Consider the following 21,103-nt stretch of genomic DNA (forward strand, 5'->3'; position numbering starts at 1 on the left):
CTTCTATTAACCTCTCCAAGACTCTAGATTCCTCTACCTTCTTCTAGAATTATCTTGGACATTCTAGAGTCTTCTATTAACCTCTCCAAGACTCTAGATCTTTCCCCCATCTTCATGATCAAGTGGCGGGTCATGACACTCTCCCCCACCTGATATGGCGACGACCTCGGCGCACTACTGCTACAAAAGCCTCCAGACTTAGTCTTGAAACTGCCACAAGTCTTCATGCCATTCTTATGTGGCCTCTTCCAGAGATTGTCCCTTCTAGTGGACGAGGAAAATGACAGTGGCCTGTTATCCCTATTCCTGCTTGGTTCAGTCAACACTAGCCTCCGTTCTTTCTGGCACTTTAGAGGCAAGTGTCTTGGCAACTTCTTCGGCATCACGCTCTTCTTTATGCAAGGTGGCAATGCCTCTCTAGCACCATTGTCTTCACTCAAACTCGCAATGGTGTCTATGAACGTAGGTACTCCCTCCTCTAGGCCCTTCTCAAGCTGCATGGCCGAAAGTTGGGTTGGTCCTTCCGTCTTCGGCACCTTGACTAGGGGCACCATACATGATCCCTCTTGCTCTATAACCACGAGTTGTTGGAGGTAGGGATCGATCACCGTATGACATCGCTGGAAGAACTCCTGCCCAAGAACGATATCAAAGATATCTAAGGGAGCGACGGTAAAGTTGGTCTTACCTTGCCACTTGCCCAATGTGATGTCTACTCTTTGAGCGACTCCGCACACAGGTGTAAGGGGTGCATTAACCGTCCTGAGGCAGGCGTCACTTGGACTATAACTTAGCCCCAACTTCATAGCTGCTGACTTGGTCATTATGTTGGCCTCTGCACCTGTGTCAACCATTGCACGAGCGGGTCGTCCATTGATCATGATGTCTACATATTGTGCGCCGTACTCCTTCGGCTTTCCTGATTGCTTTGCGATAGCTCCGCATAGTCCAATCAGGCCCAATTGCGTTGTGTCTGAACCTTGCTCTTGCCCTTGTGCATCTTTCTCCTTCCATTCCCGTAGGATGGCACCAAGGTTCTTCAGTTCAGGACACCTTGCATAGCCATGCGGCCCTCCGCATATGTAGCATCCATTCCCCTTCGCATTCTGTGCCTTTCTGTCGGTATCGCCTTGTCGTCTAGCCTTCTTACCATCGGACTTATAGTAGTCGTAGTTTTTGGGATGAGGCTGTTTCTCTTCACAATCTCCCCCACCTTGGTCATGACTACCTCTCGTCTCGTCTCCTCTTCCTCGGTCATGCTTGTCATGCCTGAAGTCTGTCAAAGCTTCGGCTTGTGTGATGGCTTCATCGATGGTGCTGACTTGGCGACGCTCCAACTCTGTCTTGGCCCAACTCTGTAGTCCATCCATGAAGTGGAAGAGCATGTCTTCATCCGTGAGGTTGGGAATCTGAAGTGTGAGAGTAGTGAACTCCTTCACATAGGCCCGTATGCTACCCGTTTGCTTCAATTCCCGAAACTTGCGTTTGGCCTCATAGATGACATTGTTGGGGAAGAAGGCCTTCTTGAACTCGTCCCGGAACTGCTCCCAGGTGTTGATGGTGCATAGACCCTTCCCGATCTCAGACTCCTTGCGCTTCCACCATAACATGGCCATCTCCGAGAGGTATAGTACGGCTGTGTTGATCCTCGTCTCATCGTTCTTCACTTTGTTACACTTGAAGTAATTCTCCAAGTGCCAAAGGAAATTCTCCACCTCTTGTGCATCACGAGCACCTTTGAACATTGGTGGCTTGGGAGCCTCAATCTTGGCCTCCCGGTCCGCACTGGACGTCATGCATCTCCCAGCATCTATGTCTCCTTTGAGTGCTGCCATCTCGGCCTTCATGGTCTCCACCGTGCTTAGCGCGTCCATGAGCCGACACTCTAAGGAAGTGATCACCTCCTTCATCTCGTACTCGGCAGCCTTGCGCACCTCCAACTCCTTCCGGATGTTGTCGTTCTCCTCAAGGGTGAACTCCTCCAGAGACTTGAACTTGCCGTCGACCTTGTTCAAGCGCTTGCCTAATATCTCCACTGCTTGCCGGGCAGCATCTACCCTTGCAATCCACTCCATGCCGGGTGTGACGTCCACGGGCTCCTCGCCTCGCTCATCGTCACTCACCTCAGTGGCCGAGGGTGAGTAGGATGTTAGGGCCTCGCTTGGTGTAGGCTCAGGCGGCACCTCCTCATTTCTCTTAGAGTTTTTCTTTCCCTTGCGGTGCTTCCTTCCAACATCTTGCTTGACGTTGGTGGCGGTAGTGGCATTGATGTCTCCCTCACTTGCCATATCCCTTAGTAGAACCTCGCTCTGATACCACGTTGTCACGGACTTAGACTTCTACTAGGACTTCCGTGCGGCACTTGACAACTTACTCACGAATCTTTCACGATCTTGTAAGCTCAAGTAAGCCTTTAAGACTAGATCGCTAAGGGAATGCTAAATAGTAAGAAAGACAAGAGAGCTTTTATGAAGAAGGCTTTTGTATTGCTTGGAAGAATACTTGTTTGCTTGATGGTTTACAAATGAATGGCCCCTTCTATTTATACTACTCCTAAGGGGCTTAAGTGTAAATAAAAATTACTATACAAGTCCTCCCATATTTACAAAGAAGTCCCTACTCTAGAACTCTCCACACACTCTAGAGAATTCCAAGTCTTTCTAGACTTCTCTACAAGCTTCTATAAGAATCTAGAGTCTTCCACTAACCTCTCCAAGACTCTAGGTTCTTCTACCTTCTTCAAGATTTCTCTTGAACATTCTAGAGCCTTCTATTAACCTCTCCAAGACTCTAGATTCCTCTACCTTCTTCTAGAATTATCTTGGACATTCTAGAGTCTTCTATTAACCTCTCCAAGACTCTAGATCTTTCCCCCATCTTCATGATCAAGTGGCGGGTCATGACAAAAGGCTCTGTAATTTTATATGTCATAGAATGAATTAATATTATAAATCGCGTAATTGTAACACCCCAGTTTTATTTTGTAGAAGAAAAACATATTTTTTTTTATGTTTTGGATGATCTGACTTAGAGAGGTCATAACCCTCTCAAAATTTGGAAATTTGGAAAAACTCCTAAAATGAAAGTTGTAGATAATTGAAATACCTTTCCAACCATAGGTCATGGGCTTATATATGACATCGAAATAAAAATTTATTGGCAATATAAGACAAATGGGTCAAGATGGACGGAAAATTCGGCCCAACCCGATTCCAAGTCGGGTCAGGCCCATATTTCTTACCTTGTAAGGGATAATTTCGACCTTGTTCCTTCCATTTCAGACCAGAAACTTCAAGAACACCATATATAGAGAGAGAGGGGGGGAGAACTTCTAGGCTAAGAAGCCATTTTCGACCCAAATCCGAGTCCCAAATTCCGAAGCTTGTGAAGAGAAAAACATTGCACGTTGCGTTGTCTTCACTTTGAGCTAAAAATTAGAGAAGAAGGACTGTATTAAAGTGGTTGCCTTACACTTAAGGTAAGATTGAGGTTTTTTTTCCTTGTTAACAAGCTTGTTTAGAGATTTAACGGATTAAAACGGAGGAAGAAGTGTTATAAACTTATTTGTTGCTTTATTGAGACTTATGAATTAGGGGCTGTTTTGGTTGGATTAAATGGGTGAAATTAGTTAAGTTATGAAGTAGAATGATTGTTGATATTGTTGTTGATGTTGTTGTTGATGTTGTTGTTAAGTTGTTGTCGAAATTGAGGGAATAAACTTTGTTTGCAAACCCGTTTTTGGTTGGGACTGATGTTAGTAATTGTGGTATAACTCCTTGTGTAAAGCTTAGTTGTGAGTGATTCAAGATGTTTTGGAAAGCTATTTCATAAGGCTATAACTTTTATTTAGGATCCAAAACCCAGTTTGGCTTTTATTGACTCGAAAAAGGGTGATGAAGTACAGTGGAGGTGCTGTCCAGATTTTGGTTTAAAAATTTTACATGGACTGTTGTGGGTATTTTGAGCATATCTTGTTGTACATAATTGTTGTAGGGGTGATTCGAAGTTGTATGTGACCCTAAGACATATAGCTATAACTTTCTTTGAGGACACAAAGCCTATTTTGCCCATTTACCCCTTCGAAACTAAGCAGCAATACAAGGCAGTAGTGCTGCCCAGAATTTTCGTTTTGATAGTTTGGGTTGATTTTCAGTGATTTTATGTTTAGTTTTGATATTCTGAAACTTTTAAACTTAAGTAGATATTTGATTGTGTATTTAAGGTGTATATTCTCTTATACAAGCTAAGAGGAACTGTTTGACGAAGTGGATTTTGGTTGGTCTATGGCATAGAGAAATTGAACTCCTCGAGTGGTGGTAGAACTTGTTGTGTGCTAAAACGCCAAGGTTTGTGTATAAAATTGAACTTGGAATATTTTATTTTTCTGAAATTTGAAGTATTTTGTTGGATTGTTTTCTTACTCCTTATTTTGTATTTTGGTATGACTATTATCTCAAGTATTGAAAAACTTTCGCTAAATCGCCCACTTGTACGAATTGCTTGATCATTTTGCATTCTTGTTGGGACTTTGTCCTTCTTGTTACGGTGACTTGTCATCGATATTGGCATGCCTCTCGATTCAGATCTTGCCCATCTTGACTTTGAATTTACATTTTGTCTTGACGATGGACTTTCGTCCATTTTCGAGTACGAGTGAAAATCCACTTTAAACATGGTCTTTGATCTTCTTGATATTGGGTCACGACCCTTCTTGATATGGACACTTCTTGATTTCGGGGCTTCGGTCCGTCTTGATATTAATTGTGCTTAGTGTGAAGGCATGACGTACATATGAGGTGAAATTGATTATTTGACTACTCTTTTGAATTGAATTATAAGCATCCTTGGTACTTAAGCCTTTGAAACTCTCCAAGGTTTGTATTCGATACTTGATATACTTGTTCACTTGGATTTATTGCTACTGTATTGAACCGCTTATGATGAACAAGGAAATTGGAGAATTTTTAATGGCTCCAAGTTCAAAGGTTATACACCACTAAGCTTTATGCTTAACGATAGTTGTTTCCTATCGTAGGTGATGTGCGAGATGGGATATGAAGATGGCCATGTGGAGTAGACTTTTCGAGAGCTCTTGTGAAGATCACATATACATATACATCTAGTTTTTGTATATTATTTTGGGGACTTGTACATGATACATGTGTGACACTTATGTACGGAATTTTGAAGGCTTGTAACTTGAACCGAGTGACTAGTTTTGTTATTTTAGAGTGTGCTTTTAACTCAAGTTATGCAATGAACTAGGTTATATTTTGACTTTTTATTATGCACGAAGGAAGATAATATTTTTGTGATAATTACTAGTTTGAAGTTTTGTGGATTTTATGGACTTGCAGTATTGTTGTATTGAAAATAAGTTTTTTTTTTAAATGAAATTCCTATATCGTATTTCAATAAGTTTTTTTTAGAGGGTAAAATAAAAAAAAATAATAATAATAATTAGTTTTTATTTCGTAAATGACATTCTTCTAAAAGGGGATGCTACAGTAATAGTAAAGTTGGATGGACAATATTGTTGGGTGTATAGTGTAAGATCATTACTTAAAACAACAAATAAGAAAAGGTAGTCCATACTAATGTGAGTTGCAGTTTCTTGTTCACACAGAGCGATATCACATGTGGTATCTCAACTTTTAATTTTCATTTTGTATTCTTTGGTTGCCAGTTCACATCTCTCAACTAAATAAATTGAAGATAGAATTGGATATATGAAATATCAAATGTTTAGAGGAAGAAAAAACAAAAAAGTGACACATATAGCGTCACATCATTCCTGGTGTGTACTAGGAGAGAAGAAGAACCAACCTCCTCTATATATAATATCACAATAGTTCAAAACAAATAAGAATGACTTAAAATAGAATTACAAATATTATAAAAAATAAAAAATTGAGTCAGTTTGTAGGTAAATTGGTCAATTTATCTGAACCAAAAAAATATATAATAGTTTTACAATATTTTTTTCTTTCCATTTGTAAGTTCTACTGTTGCAGATATATCAATACCTCTTTTGTGTGTTTGTTGTCACACCTAACTTTGGCGTCAAATTATTACTCTTCAACTTTTACTTAATTAATGGACATCCGAACCATAATTTCCAAATTCTTTAAACATGAGAGTTTAACAAAATTCTTACAATATTAAATCATTTAGAAACCTACAAATTAAAGCAAATTACTTCATGAAGATGCAGAGAAGTAAACACCAAGTAAAGAGAAAAAGCATATGAGTACTTATACAATAGAATAAATATATTGTTGAGGTGGACAGCTTCATTCCACGTGGAAGTGAAGTGGGTGGTCAACAAGTCCTCCTAAGGACTGAGATGCTGCCACTTGTCACTAGAACATATATATATGTTTGAAGTACAAAAATTAGACATAGTATATGTTGCAGATTGGTGAGTTCTACCAAAATCAATTATATACATATATATTCTTCAAGTGAAATTATGGCCTTCATTTTTAAGTGTTGGGTTCGTTCACTTCATACTCTTCATCGGTTGTATATATACGTACTCTTTCATGAAGAAGTTAAGGTGGAAAAAATAATTTTATGCTATATTCAATCACTCAAATAAAATTGATTATCTTCGTCAAGTTATTCAAGTTCAATTTAAGGTATGTAATGGCTATTTTTTTTTTGACATTATTTCTTAAGATTTGAGATTTATGAATCTAGCATGCTATCAAGGAGTCCATAGTTAGCTGACTTTGAATCGTTAGTGATTGTAATCTTGTTAAAATTCCTATTTGGTAGTGTTATAGTTGCTTTTTATCTGAATTTATAGCCGTTGATGTCGCTTCCATGTCATAGTCAAGTAATTGTCAAAATTAAAATACAAAAGGTATACGTCTCTGGATGTCTTATCTACAAAATCCACATTGTAATCTTCTTTTGGTGGGCTGTTAAGTTAAGAAGTATTTTCTATTGATTTATTTAAGAGTTTTAAAAAATAATTTTTAATTTTTTTAAAATAATATTTGTATAAAATAAAATAAAATAAGTTTTAATCATTTATTTTTAAGTTATAAAATAAAAATAAATTAGCTAGTAAAGATTTTTGTGTTTACTGAAATACTACTGAAAATAAAACAACTACCGGTTTTCAAATATTAATTGCTCTTGTTCACTTTACAAGCTTTAGAGACCGTTGGGATTGACTTACAAGCTGCTTATAAGTTATTTTTAACTTTTTTGAGTATTTAGCTGGTTAATTTAAAGTTATTTTATGCTTAAAATAAGTCTTAATGAATAATTGAGTTTGTTTGGATTAACTTATTTTAAGTAATTTATAAGTTGAAAATAATTTATAAGTCAAAAAATAATAATAATAAGTTAAGGCTGCACCAAATTATTATTTTTAACTTATAAGCAGTTTTCAACTTATAACCTACCTAAAATAAAAAAGTTCATCCAAGCTTTTAATCACATAAATAGACCAGTCTAAGGGTTTGTTTGACACAGAAGAAAATATTCTTGAGAAAACGTTTTTCAATCCTGAATTAGTTTTAATTAGATTTGATTTTTATCTCTCTGGATTTTTCTGCTTCTTTATTTTTCATCTATAAAGTTGCTCAACTGATTTTAATTATTTTTGAAAAATACTTGTTTTATTTAATAAAAATATAGTTAGAAAAATATTGGTTGTTCGAAGCGCTTCTTTTCTAGTTCACTCTTCTATCATACATGTGTTCATCATAAATTTGTCATTTTTTTTTTAACTTCGTGGCAATGAGAAATGTACCCGCTTCAAGTCCAAAATCTCTTTTAGCTAAAGATACTAATCCATCGTGATTAACCATTCTAACCATTCAAAGACCTTTTCTGAATAACATAAAATAAATAAATTATATTAATCGTTTTTAACCATTCTGAGACATTTTTTGAATAACATAAAAAAGAAATTTTATAACTGACATTCTGAATTAATTGTTTCATTTTAAGTTCTAACCCTCCAAAACATCCACCCACTCCACATTGCCCCTCCTCACCACCCCTACACCTACCAAAACCTCCATTCCTTTGCGTAAATATATATATATATATATATATATATATATTAAATATAATATATATTTAAATATAATATGTAAGAAACGGTAAAAAAAAAATCAGTTATTTTTTGAAATAAAATTTACCTTTCTACCAAACACACACCCTAAGATCAGTTTAATTTTAATTAATATTATTGAAGGAAAATCTGCTGATGAAATTGCAATTGAAGTAATCCAAAGAAACAACCCATGACAATACAAATTGATAACTGATGTAGGCACGTAGGTGGCCTTAGATTCCCCCTCAAATAGTAATATTTAACTAGATCATATTACATTCTTTTGAGACATGGTAATATTTTTGTTTACTTACCCAAAAAAAAAAAAAATAGGAAAAACATTTTTTTTCTTACCAAACACACCCTCAGACCAATATTACTCCTTTGTCTATTTTTACTTGTCCATTATACTAAAAATAAATATCTAATAATATTTGTTCAATTTATAAAATCAATAGATAATTTTAATTTAGTTTCTAATTTATTTTTATCATTAATTAATAGTTATTTTCATATTATATTTTTTAAAATATTATATTTAAAAAGTGATATGATAAAATTATCTTTTTATTTATAATTTTTTTAAAATTATGCAAGTCAATAATAAACCAGCATCATCGGACGAATGAAGTATAATTTTATTGAAAGAAAATAGGGTGATCAAATTGCAATCGAAGTAATCCAAATTCCAAGTAATAATTTAAATTGACAACTGACGTAAGCACATGGCTGGCTTTAAATTCGGTTAGGAGGGGTCTGGATTTGATGAATAATTTAAAACAGAAGAACCAATCCAATTACACCGAGTGTAAACACTTGCGCAGTCATCATATTTCCCTTTTCATTCTTCTACAAAAATCGTACCATACAGCTCCCATTTTGGTACACACCTCTTTTATCCTGCCTGATTTTAGTACTAGTGTTACAAATGGGCAGCTTTATCGACGAAAACCGGCAACCATTGTTATCCGCGAACGGGTTGCCGGAGAATAAAATTAAAAGAAGAGAGGATGAAGATGATAAGGATCTGAAAACAAGAGTATGGATTGAAACCAAAAAGCTATGGCACATCGTTGGTCCAGCCATCTTCAGCCGTATTGCCACTTACACCATGAACATTATCACTCAAGGTTTTGCCGGTCACCTTGGTGAAGTTGAACTTGCTGCTATCTCCATTTCTAATACTGTCATTGTTGGCCTCAACTTTGGTCTCCTTGTATGTGTCCTCTTCAATTCTCTCCCTCATATTTTACATTATTATTTTTCCTTATTTTCACATTCAAAAAACATGGACAATTAATTGAATCTTCTTCCTAAAAAAATTATACTTCACCAAGCATTTAGGATACGTTAAGTTCTCATTACGAAACACAAGAAAAAACATTCCAAAAGTTGTTTTCAAGCTACAAGTTCAAATTTTGTGTACATTAGTTCTCATTACGAAAAGTTCTTTTTCTACCTTCAATTTTTCTTATTACTAAAAAGGGAAAAGAGTTACATTAGTTCAATTAAATCTTCATCGTCAAAATTACTGACTTCCTTTGTGTAATTTTTGTCTTGTAAATGTAGTTAGGGATGGCGAGTGCATTAGAAACCTTATGCGGGCAAGCTTATGGAGCAAAACAGCACCATATGTTAGGAATATACATGCAGAGATCATGGATCGTCTTAATCCTCTGTTGTTTCCTTCTGCTTCCGATGTACATATTTGCTACCCCAATTTTAAAAGCCTTAGGTCAACCAGACGACGTCGCAGAGCTGTCAGGAGTAGTGGCGTTGTGGTTTATTCCGTTGCACTTCAGCTTTGCATTTCAGTTTCCGATACAGAGGTTCCTGCAGAGCCAGCTGAAGACGGCGGTTATCGCCTGGGTTTCACTGACGGTGTTGGCGATTCACACGGTTATTAGTTGGTTGTTTGTGTACAAACTGAATTTGGGAATAGTGGGAGCCGCCGTAGCACTGGACATATCGTGGTGGTTGGTGTTTATTGGGTTGTTTACATATGCCGCATGCGGTGGGTGTCCAGAAACGTGGAGTGGATTCTCGACACAAGCATTTTCGGGACTTTGGGAATTTTTTAGACTCTCCGCTGCTTCTGGTGTTATGCTTTGGTAAACATAATTTTAGTAATTCCTTAAACAAAAACAAATAAGAAATTGGATTTAGTTATTGTAATTCACAAATTATTCCTAAATAATTCATAACTAACCTAACTTTAAACAATGACATGTATTCTTAATTCAAATAAGAATTTGAGAAAATTAAAGACAAAAATAATGAATAGGACCCAAATTCTATTTTGTTAATCTTATTATTATTATTATTATTTGGAGTTTTTTTTGTAGCTTGGAGAACTGGTACTATAGGATATTGATGTTGATGACAGGATATTTGGAGAATGCTACGCTGGCTCTTGATGCGTTGTCCATCTGGTATGTCATTCGTCGTCTCTTTTGTCATATTATTATTTCTTCTTCTAATTTATAAGTATGATATTTTTTATAATTAAAAATAATTTATTTTATTTTATTATTTTTACTTAGAACGGAAGGATTTTCTTTATAATTAAGAATCATTCATAGAAGAAGAAATTGATTTATATAAAACAGTTTCATTAGCATCTCTCTCGAGTATTAGCAACAAAAGAACGAAATGCTTCAAAAAATATAGAGTTTGTTTTTAGTTATAGTTGGGTCTTATTGATTTTCTTCCCTACTCTTAATGAAATGGTTGGTAACCCTTATAAATATCGATGTCATAGAAAGAATAATTTATTGAGCCTATAAAGTAGGTAAACTTAACAATCTAATCCGAGTTTGAGGTGCAAAATTTCTTCTTTGAATGGCCTTCTTTTGTTTTTATGCTTTCCTTTAATTTCTTATTGTATTTGTGGCTGAATTTATTGCAGCATGAATATTAATGGTTGGGAGATGATGATACCACTTGCTTTCTTCGCTGCCACCGGGTAATTAGTGTTTTTCTTTTCTTTTAATTATATATATCCTCGTCTTCCCATTTTACGTGTTCTATTATCTCTGGGCAGATTCATAATTAGATATTCGAGATTCTTGAGTCTAATACAATTAATCTGAACGTTATGGCAGCTTCTTCTTTTTTTTTTTCAAAAAAAGAAAGAAGAAAAATAGGAAGTCCTTTTGTGCCTAAAAAAGTGTTGCTCCCCCGTGCTAATTTAAATGACTCATTTTTTTAATTAAATCTAAAAAAATGATTATTATTATATTTAATAATAATTTAATTTTAAAATATTTATTTTATCCTTATTAAAATAATTTATAATCACATAATTATCTATGAGTTGTTTTAAATTAGAATTTTTAAAAAAAAATCTTAAATTTCATTTTTGAAGGTTAGAAACCTACTACCACAACTTGTAGTCCTTATTTGTCGTGAACTTGTGATGCATGACAATTGACAGAAAAACAACAAATTTAGAAAATGATGTTGTTGTCTCTTTGTACCATTTGGTTTGTGGAATATACAAAGCGATAGTGACGATTAGACTATTTATTACTTGTCCGTCTCAGACTCTTCAGTGATTGGGTTTGCTTTTGAGCCTTAATAATAATAATAATGTATTCGCATTAAAATTAATTTGAATTGATAAACTCAGCGATTCATGGCCTCGTATTTAGTGCCCATGGTCACAAATATTGTTGAAAAAATTTGGAAAGGGGTGTTTGATCATATATACCTCGGCAAATATATTTTTTCCGTTTTTATTTATTTATCAAATACTTTTTAATTTATTTTTTTTTACTTATTATTTTTGATAAATCAAGGAGGATTTTTTTTTCTTTTTATTATATTTTAAATTTATTAATATGAAGTTAATATCTTTGAAAAATGTAGTGAGTAAATATATTTTTAATGATAAAATGTTAATACAAACTTATGTGTATTTTTAATAATTTTAAGAACTTACATGTATAAATCATATTTTTTGAATTAGTTAAATATTTTTGAAAAAATTTATGATCAAACGCATAGTAAAACTTCATTAAAACTTCACCAAAAAATAATTTGTCAAGAATATTTAAAAATTTGGGATAAAACGCTAGCTTAGTATTTATATCTGAACCAAAAAGAGGAGGAGATGAATTTCCTATCATCTGTTAGGTTAATTATATAAATATGATACATGATCAACTGAGCCTGAAAGATACAAACACACGAGTATTATTAGGTGTACAATTCTGTAGTTTTCTTTCGTGTTTTCTTTCGTGTCTTCATTAAATTCCATCGGATAAACGAAAATTAAAGTATACCTACTCGTTCGTTTCACACCTGTGTGCATATATTATTACTACTACGTACTGAAGTTGAGATAGAAGTTATACATTGTTACTATAGTAGTCACAAACGTAGTGTAGATCAACTACTCTGTACTTCGACAAGTATAAGATTTTGAGATAATTATTTAATGATAATAATTTAATCATTGCTATATTATATTTAGCGATAATAATATAATACAAATATTTACAATTAACACTCTATAAATATTGTTAAAGGTTTTAACGATTTTGAATGTAATGACATTAACTCAATTAACGCTAAGTATTTTTATGGCAATAAATATTACCGTCAAAAATAATATCTATTGTCAATAAATATCTCTTTTGTTGTAGTGCTGATTAAAATTCCATTACGAAGAAGGTCACCGATTTAATTGATAAGGTCTCTAGTAAATGTAAATATAATTCCAGGATGATTTGAAATGCTGGCCTTAACTAGAAAAGTGATACCTTCAGCAAGTGATGACCTAGCATTCAGTTGGTATATATAATTTTATTTGCACATTATGTATCTATATATGTACTTGCATAGTGAAAAACTCGGATGCGTGGCTCCGCCCTTGATTATAAGTGTAGACACATAAATTTTATTGAATTTAAATCATATCAAATTTGGATTAAATTTATATTTTTTGGATTAAAATAATTAATTTGGGCTTCACAAATTCATAAGTCCATTTTATTAACTTCAAGTCCAATGTCCATTTTATCTTGAGATCCAAGCTCATGCCACGTGTCAAGTTAAAGACCAACAAGAGGATGCCACGTGTTCAAATGATGTGACGATCCTGGTCAAAGTCCAACAACCAATCAATAAACAACCTTATCATATAGTATTTATGATAAGCTTGAAGACTTACAGGAACCAATCAGAAGAAGGCAAAAAAAAAGAGTTCATCAACATTTGGATTGCCTCCCTCCTACAACTATAAATAGGAGGGTCACATAATCTTCTAAGGATATTCTACAACCATTGGAGAAAAAGCTACAACTCCAACTACATAATTCTTCGAAGGAGTGGTCAACAAAGTTCTTCCTCGAGATCGACTTGAAACGACGAAGCATTTTTTGACGTTTTCGGAGATCAAACACATCTCAAGGAAGTCTACATCCTTTTGCATTCGAAAAATATGTTATTGTTGGTCCTCGTATTACGAAAACATATTAGGAGAGAAAAATCAAGAAAACAACAAAATTGTACTCATAAATCAATAAAATTACTTTTTCTTTTATTTATTTTGATTGCAGTTAATTTTCAGCACTACGAAAATTTGTTGCAAACAAATTTAGCACATCCGATGGGATCAATTCTGCTTTTCATCTCTTCCTCCTGCACATCTAAAAACTCCGAACAATGGACATTGGAAAAATCAATGATGCTTCATGCAAGGACTCAATTAGTACCATATTTGTTGACTTTAGCCATGCTGGCCCCATCACTAGACGCAGATTCAAAACTAGTGGTTTGGATAGATCTGAATACTTCACTTCCTTGGATCTTGCACGAAAGAGTAAATCTATGATGACGACTGAAATTGGGACTCTTAGGTTAACCTTGCGTCCGTGTTATTTGATGAACTCTCTCATACTGAATTCAGCTTTAGTGAATCTGAGGGTTCAATGGATTCTCCATCTCAAATTAAGGTTAATGCCTTGATGGCTGATGCAACTGACCTGGACAAGAAGTTTGCATTGATGGAACAAACCATAAAGATCTTCAAATCGCTCAACTTATGAACAAGATGGAGGCTTTCGCACCTGGAGAGTCGAGTCATTTCCCCACTTGTCCACTTGGATTTGTTCCACAACATAAGGATGCTAATGAGTCACTTGCTAGGTCCAAATTTCAAAAGGAGAAACACTCTGCTTCAATTGCAGCGTTATCTGTTCAACAGTTGCAAGACATTATATCCAACACCATTAGGGCTGAATATTGTGGAGCACCACAAAATTCATTGTACTACACCAAGCCTTATACCAACGAACTATCAACAATTTGATGGCAAAAAAAACCCGAGACAACACATTGCCCACTTTGTTGAAACTTGTAGCAATGCATGGTGATCTTTTGGTAGGACAATTTCTTCGTTCGGTGAAAGGCCACGTATTTAACTGGTATATCAATCTAGAGCATGAGTCTATTGATAGTTGGGAGCAATTCGAAAAGGAGTTTCTCAATCGTTTCTACACCATTTGACGAACCTGTGGTGGATTACATAAATCGTTGGAGAGCGTTGAGTTTGGATTGCAAAGATCATCTTTCTAAAATATCTGCGGTGGAAATGTGCACTCAAGGAATGCATTGGGATTTTCGGTACATTCTACAAGGGATCAAACCATGAACTTTTGAACAACTCGCTACGCGAGCACATGACATGGAGTTGAGCATCGCATGTCATGGGAAGATATTTCCTTTTACTGATTTGACAAAAAAAAGGAGTTCAAGAAAGGCATGACCTCAAAGATTCAAACTAAAGATTCTATGGCAGTGAAAGCGACTTCTGTAAAGGTCACAACCAAGCAAAAATTGAAGAAAGAAAAAGGCCCGAGGCAATACCCAAAAGAGGAGAAACGTCGTCCAACATTAAGGGAGCTGGAGGCAAAGGTTTACCCATTTCCCGACTCATACATACCTATGATTCTTGATGAGTTGCTAGCCAAGAAAGTTGTTGATCTTCCTGAATCAAAGAGGCCCGTAGAAAACAACAAAGTTAGTGATCCTAGGTACTGCAAGTTTCACCACGTCATTGGCCACCCTACGGAAAAGTGCTTTGTCTTGAAGGAGAAAATCTTGATGCTAGTGAGTGAAGGGAAAATCATCATTGACATGGACGAAACAGCAGAAGCAAATCATGTTAGTGTAGCATCCAAGTTGGATATGTGTTCCAAGTCGCAGGTTATGCTGAATACCATATTTTTGCAATTCGATAATTTCACACCCGTTGAAGTCGATCGCTCAAAGAGGACTTTTAAATGTGCACTAAAAGTGGAGGACAAGCCTAAAGACAATATAGATGACGGTTGGACTCTGACCTCTCACAAAAAAATGAAGGCATCAAGCAGTCCTAAAGATACGACTTCCTAAGCCAAGAGTTGTGAAGAATGATATGGATCAAGCACAATCACCAAAAATTATTCGATCTTAAAGTAGCAAGAAGATCAATGGTTCTTTTCCACCGAAGATTCTAAAGACGATTACATTGCATGAATTCTTTCCTGAAAAATTCCTTCAAGACAGCCAAATTAGTTCAGCACATGCGATTTCTAGCACTGACAAAATAAAGAAAAGTGAAGGTGGGTTTAATCTAACGATACAACAAGAACGACATGCTAATGGAAAATTCGCCCCATGTTTTGCTGCAATTGTCTTCATTGATAATGACTTATTGTTAGGTTCTAAGCCACATAACAAGCCTTCGGTCATTGTGGGAGCTATCCGCGAGCAACGTCTCAATCATATATTAATAGATGATGGTTTGGCAGTCAACATCATTCCGAAAATAGTGCTGAAACGGTTGGGAATTACCATTGATAAGTTGTCCAAAAGTAACCTAACGATCCAAGGTTTCAATCAGGTGGGCAACGAGCCATAGGAATGATTTGCGTAAAATTATTCATTGGTGACGTGGAATCGAATACTTTGATTCTTGTTATAAATGCCAAAACATCATATAACTTATTGCTAGGACGTCCTTGGTTTCATGAATATGGAGTGGTGCCATCTACTTTGGATTAGTGCATGAAGTACATGAAAAGTGGAGAAATCGTCAAAATTGATGCAGACATTAATCCTTTCACCGAGACTAAGTCATATTTTACAGATGCAAAATTCTATTTAGAATCTTGTAAATCAAATATGGAGAAACCTGCACTTGTGGACCCAATTGATGTTGATTCAAAAGAAGAGAATAAAGTTCAACGGGCCGCTGTCAAGGTGTCTAAGAAGGGAAATCAAGGAGTCTCCATTAAGCTTCGCCATTTGAGGAATATATACAATCTGACGTGGTTTCCACATGAAATATAGCCCTTTGAGTCTACTTTTCGATGCCACAAACTGCTCTTGATTTCGATGTTCTTAAGTCAAGATACGATATTTTTAATGAAGCCGCGTAAAACAGAGGTGGCCAGTGAACCAGAACTTGAGGGTTGATTTCAAAAATATACCTGAGATAATTTAGGAACAATCTGATCGTGGTTTTCACGAGAGACATAGCCCTTTGAGTGTATTTTTCAGCGCCGCAAAACGCTCGTGTGATTTTGATATTCCTAAGTCAAAATATGAAGTGTTTTCGTGAGCCTGTGCGAAGTTGATACAACTAGCGTGTAGTGAGCCGAAGTTCGTTTCCATATAATTCTTGCAGTTTTGCTTCTTGAAAACTCTTGCAGTGAACTTCAGTTCTTGTTCGTTAGCCTGGCAGTGACCTGATTATATTCTAGTTGTGATTAGGATGTCCTTATATAGATTCACAGATGGAAAAATCCAATTTGCTTTCAAGAAGAAGTCTGCTCAAGAATTTGTTTTCGCAAAGGACTTGGATTCCATTATATAATAGGAGTCAAAATCCTAGTTTTCTTTGAAGACATGAATCGGATAATGTTACTCCATAGTCACACGTTGCCATGAATTATAGAAAAGTGTTTAAATTGGTATCTTCCTGCCAAAAAAAAAGTTCAAAGGTGAAAATTCGGACTCAAAGACCTATTTCTATATGTTCTCCAGTCTTAAAGGAAGAGGCGATCATAAGAATTTTTTGCCATTATTTTAAAGCAACCTCTTGGTCAAGTGTGCATGAAATGGATGAGCAGGTTTTGCCAAAACATTTTGCAAGACAATATTGGATGTGCTCATCAACAGTAGTTCAAGACCCGTCATCGACTTTGACAAGTCTTGAAGTAGGGGCATTCGTAGACACATAAATTTTATTGAATTTAAATCATATCAAATTTGTATTAAATTCATACGTTTTGGATTGAAATAATTAATTTGGGCTTCACAAATGCGTGAGTCCATTTTATTAACTTCAAGTACAAAGTTCATTTCATCTTGAGACCCAAGCTCATGCCACGTGTCAAGATGACTTGGCATTCCAGTCAAGTTAAAGACTAATAAGAGGATGTCACGTGTGATGTGGCGATCCTGATCAAAGTCTAACAACCAACGAAAAAGCAACCTTATCATATAGTATTTGTGATAAGTTTGAAGACTTACAATACCAATTAGAAGAAGGCAAAAAACAAATAGTTTATCCACACTTGGACTGTCTCCCTTCTACAACTATAAATAGGACGGTTACATAATTTTTTAAGGATATTCTGCAAGCATTGGAAAAAATCTACAACACCAAGTACATAATTCTTCGAAGGAATGGTCAACGAAGTTCTTCCTGAAAATCAACTTGAAACGACGAAGTACTTTCTGACGTTCCCGGAAATCAAACACATCTCAAAGAAGTCTACACCCTCCTGCATTCGAGAAATACACTACTGCCGGCCATCAAATTACGGAAACATATTAGGAGAGAAGAATCAAGAGAACAACGGAATTGTACTCACAAAGATTCATCAATAAAATTACTTTTTCTTTTATTTATTTTGATTGCAGTTAATTTTCAGCACTACAAAAATTTGTTGCAAACAATAAGTTGGCAACATTCTTGCTTGCTTGTGCTATAATTATTAGGTTAATGTTATATACCATATTCTCGTACTCAAATTTAATTTTATTATACTAAAGTCGATCGCTAAATTATTTTTTACAGAGTGCGAGTGGCAAATGAGCTAGGTGCTGGAAGAGGGAAGGCGGCAAAATTCGCAACAGCGGTATCAGTGATACAATCTACCATGATAGGGTTAATATTTTGTGTGCTAATAATGATATATCAAGATAAATTTGCTCTAATCTTCTCATCAAGCTTTGATGTCCTAAAAGCTGTCAAGAAAATCTCTTACCTTCTTGCTTTTACCATTCTTCTGAACAGTGTTCAACCTATTTTATCCGGTAATTATTACATTATTATTATTATTTTTGTGTCAAGTATAATATACAATAGTTTAACTTATAAAAGAAATTAAATTAATAGAAAGATGCCTTGTTTGATACACAGGGGTTGCAGTTGGATCAGGATGGCAGTCAAAAGTGGCTTATATTAATCTAGGTTGTTATTACCTTGTTGGAGTCCCTCTTGGAATTCTTATGGGTATGGTTTTCCACACTGGTCTTGAGGTATGTTGGTCTCTTTCTTTCTTAACAATTTACTTACTATTTTTATCATATAGTTATAAATTAATGTTTATATATAGAAATGAATTTGTAATTATCTTATATGTGACTTGATTATATATATACTACTTTTTTAAGCAGTTGATCATAATGCTCGAGGATTTGTACGACGAATCTGTTGATTGCTCTCATGATAGCACAAGAAATTATTTCCTTAAAAATTAATCGGTCTTATTCCTAATCATTATTCGATACAACAAGGAGAATATATAAACAACTGGATTACATAGTGTTGCATTATAATTAAGACTCATAGCTATAATCAAGTTGGTTGTTTATATCCATATGAATTAGACTTGCATGAGTAGAATAGTTCGTGGTTGGACACTATCTAATATTCGTTAATGCATTAAACGTAAACTCATTCATATATTTAGGAAAATGTTAAGAAAATAATTGTGTGGCTTATTTTTTTTCATGCTTAATTTTCTCCTACGTAAGGGTTGTGATAATTCCAATTAAAATTTATTTGTGGTTATAAGTGAAAAATGAAAATTGTAGGGCATGTGGGCAGGAATGATTTTTGGAGGGACAGCTTTGCAAACGATAATACTAACATTTATAACGTATCGTTGTGATTGGGAGAAAGAGGTACTAAACTATATATCTTTTTTTCCATGAAAATACAAAATTTTGGAACTTATTTTTTCATTTTCTTTTCCCCATTTTATAAAACCGCAAATATATTAATATAGTTGTGCAATTTTTTGGCAGGCCAGAAAAGTTAGAATGCATGTTGAGAAGTGGTCGGAGCCACCTCCAGTTAGTCAATCGTAGATGAAGATTTTCTTTTTCTGATAAAGTTGATTAACTTTTATTTATTTCTTTGCTATTTATTCTATAAAAAACACTCTTTTTCTTTTGCCAGTGAATTTTGTTTCGAGAAAATAGAAATAGAGGCTTTGTCATTTTTTAACACATTTAAAAGTCATAATATGAATTAATAGTATAATTGGATGGACAATGTTGTTGGGTGTATAGAGTAAGATCATTACTCACTGTTAGGACTGAAATAATCAGATGTCATACGGAAGCTAGCAAAGCAAATCTCGAAAGATCACGAGTAAGAAGACAAGTGAGAAATATACAAAAAGAGATAAACATTTAACATGATTCGGTCAACTGACCTATGTCCACAAGAAAAGATGAGCAATTCACTATCAATATAAGAGTATAAAATATTAAGAGAAATAACCTCACATAATTCACTCAGAATACAAAGAGGTTCACACAAGTGATAACGTATCATTTGTGTCTCACAAATTCTCCTCCTACACAAAACTCTCAAAGCCCCTAGGACTACATATTGAATGCTATCAAATTAGAAGGAATGAACCTATATTTGTAGAGTCATAAACCTTTTCCTACGAGAAAAATGATTAGCCAAATATGAAAACTTTGTGTTTTTCTTTTAGAATTTGTTTTTTAATTATACTAAAAAAATCAGGGCAAACACCCGACACTCCCAACAACAAATAAAAAAGATAGTCCATACTAATATGAGTTGCGGTTTTATGCTGACACAAAATGATACCAAAATTGCGACTAAATTAAATATCAAACTTCATACATCCATCAGCAATTTAATAAACAAAATTAATCAGTTCCACCACAAGTTTTTGATATACACAACACCTTATCAATATATTGTTATCTAAAAATTAATTTTATATTTTTAAAATTTTATATTGATTACACAAAATCTCAATGATTACATAATATTCTTTTTTTAGTATATTAGAGATTATTAATTTTTTTTAGGTGTATGTAATATTTTTCTTCTTTTATTTATTAGGTAAATAAGCTTAGAATTTAACTACTGAATATTATAAAGGGATAATTAAAGAAGATGGTCATTCTGTCATTTTAATTATAAAAAAAATAGTCATTTGATGTATATTAGGTGTATATTCATATATATGCAGATGTATAGAGTGTATCATAATGTAAATGCAGTGTATAACTAATGTATAAGTAATGTATATTGTATAGTCAATGTATATTTTCTATGACTTTTGACAAGCTATATTGCATAGTCGTCACTATATATTTCCTATGATTTTTACTATTTTTTATGTAAAAAAAACATAGCTATGTTTGTTGTAACTAATTAATTTATTATATATATATTAGAAATTGTCCCAAAATATAAGGGTTTTTTGTATAGTTGATTCATTCAGAAATACAAGAAGAAATTTTATACATTGCTTTATTTATTTTAACATGATTTCAGAGCAGTGTTAATTCTTTTTCTTTTTCTCATTTTGCTTTTCTTCTTACTCTTTCTTATCTTATTCTGTGTCATAATCTTTTAATATGTTTGATTTTGAAAATGATGAGAAAACTAAAAAAGGTGATGCAATCCCTGCAACTAATGCAATAGATTAATCACATGCATTCTACATTCACTCGTCTGATTATCCAAGCACG

The 21,103-nt window shown here is 34.3% G+C and overlaps 1 protein-coding gene across 2 annotated transcripts; it reads left to right on the top strand.

The window, feature by feature from the left end:
• The first annotated feature begins 8,841 nt into the window (after positions 1–8,841).
• LOC129902204 (protein DETOXIFICATION 27-like) lies at positions 8,842–19,637 on the top strand. 2 transcript variants are annotated; one of them, XR_008770060.1, is made up of 8 exons: positions 8,842–9,293; positions 9,647–10,188; positions 10,423–10,509; positions 10,986–11,042; positions 18,153–18,391; positions 18,498–18,616; positions 19,188–19,264; positions 19,388–19,545. XR_008770060.1 is itself a non-coding variant. In XM_055977299.1 (8 exons), exons 1-8 carry the CDS (start codon positions 9,006–9,008, stop codon positions 19,448–19,450), a joined length of 1,485 nt encoding a protein of 494 aa, XP_055833274.1. In that variant the 5' UTR covers positions 8,843–9,005; the 3' UTR covers positions 19,451–19,637. The 2 variants fall into 2 exon arrangements, 1 of the variants encoding a protein (XP_055833274.1); XM_055977299.1 differs by having other exon boundaries at positions 8,843–9,293; positions 19,175–19,264; positions 19,388–19,637.
• Positions 19,638–21,103: the final 1,466 nt, after the last annotated feature.

Source organism: Solanum dulcamara, chromosome 9 (genome assembly GCF_947179165.1).
Source record: "Solanum dulcamara chromosome 9, daSolDulc1.2, whole genome shotgun sequence".
Taxonomy (NCBI): domain Eukaryota; kingdom Viridiplantae; phylum Streptophyta; class Magnoliopsida; order Solanales; family Solanaceae; genus Solanum; species Solanum dulcamara.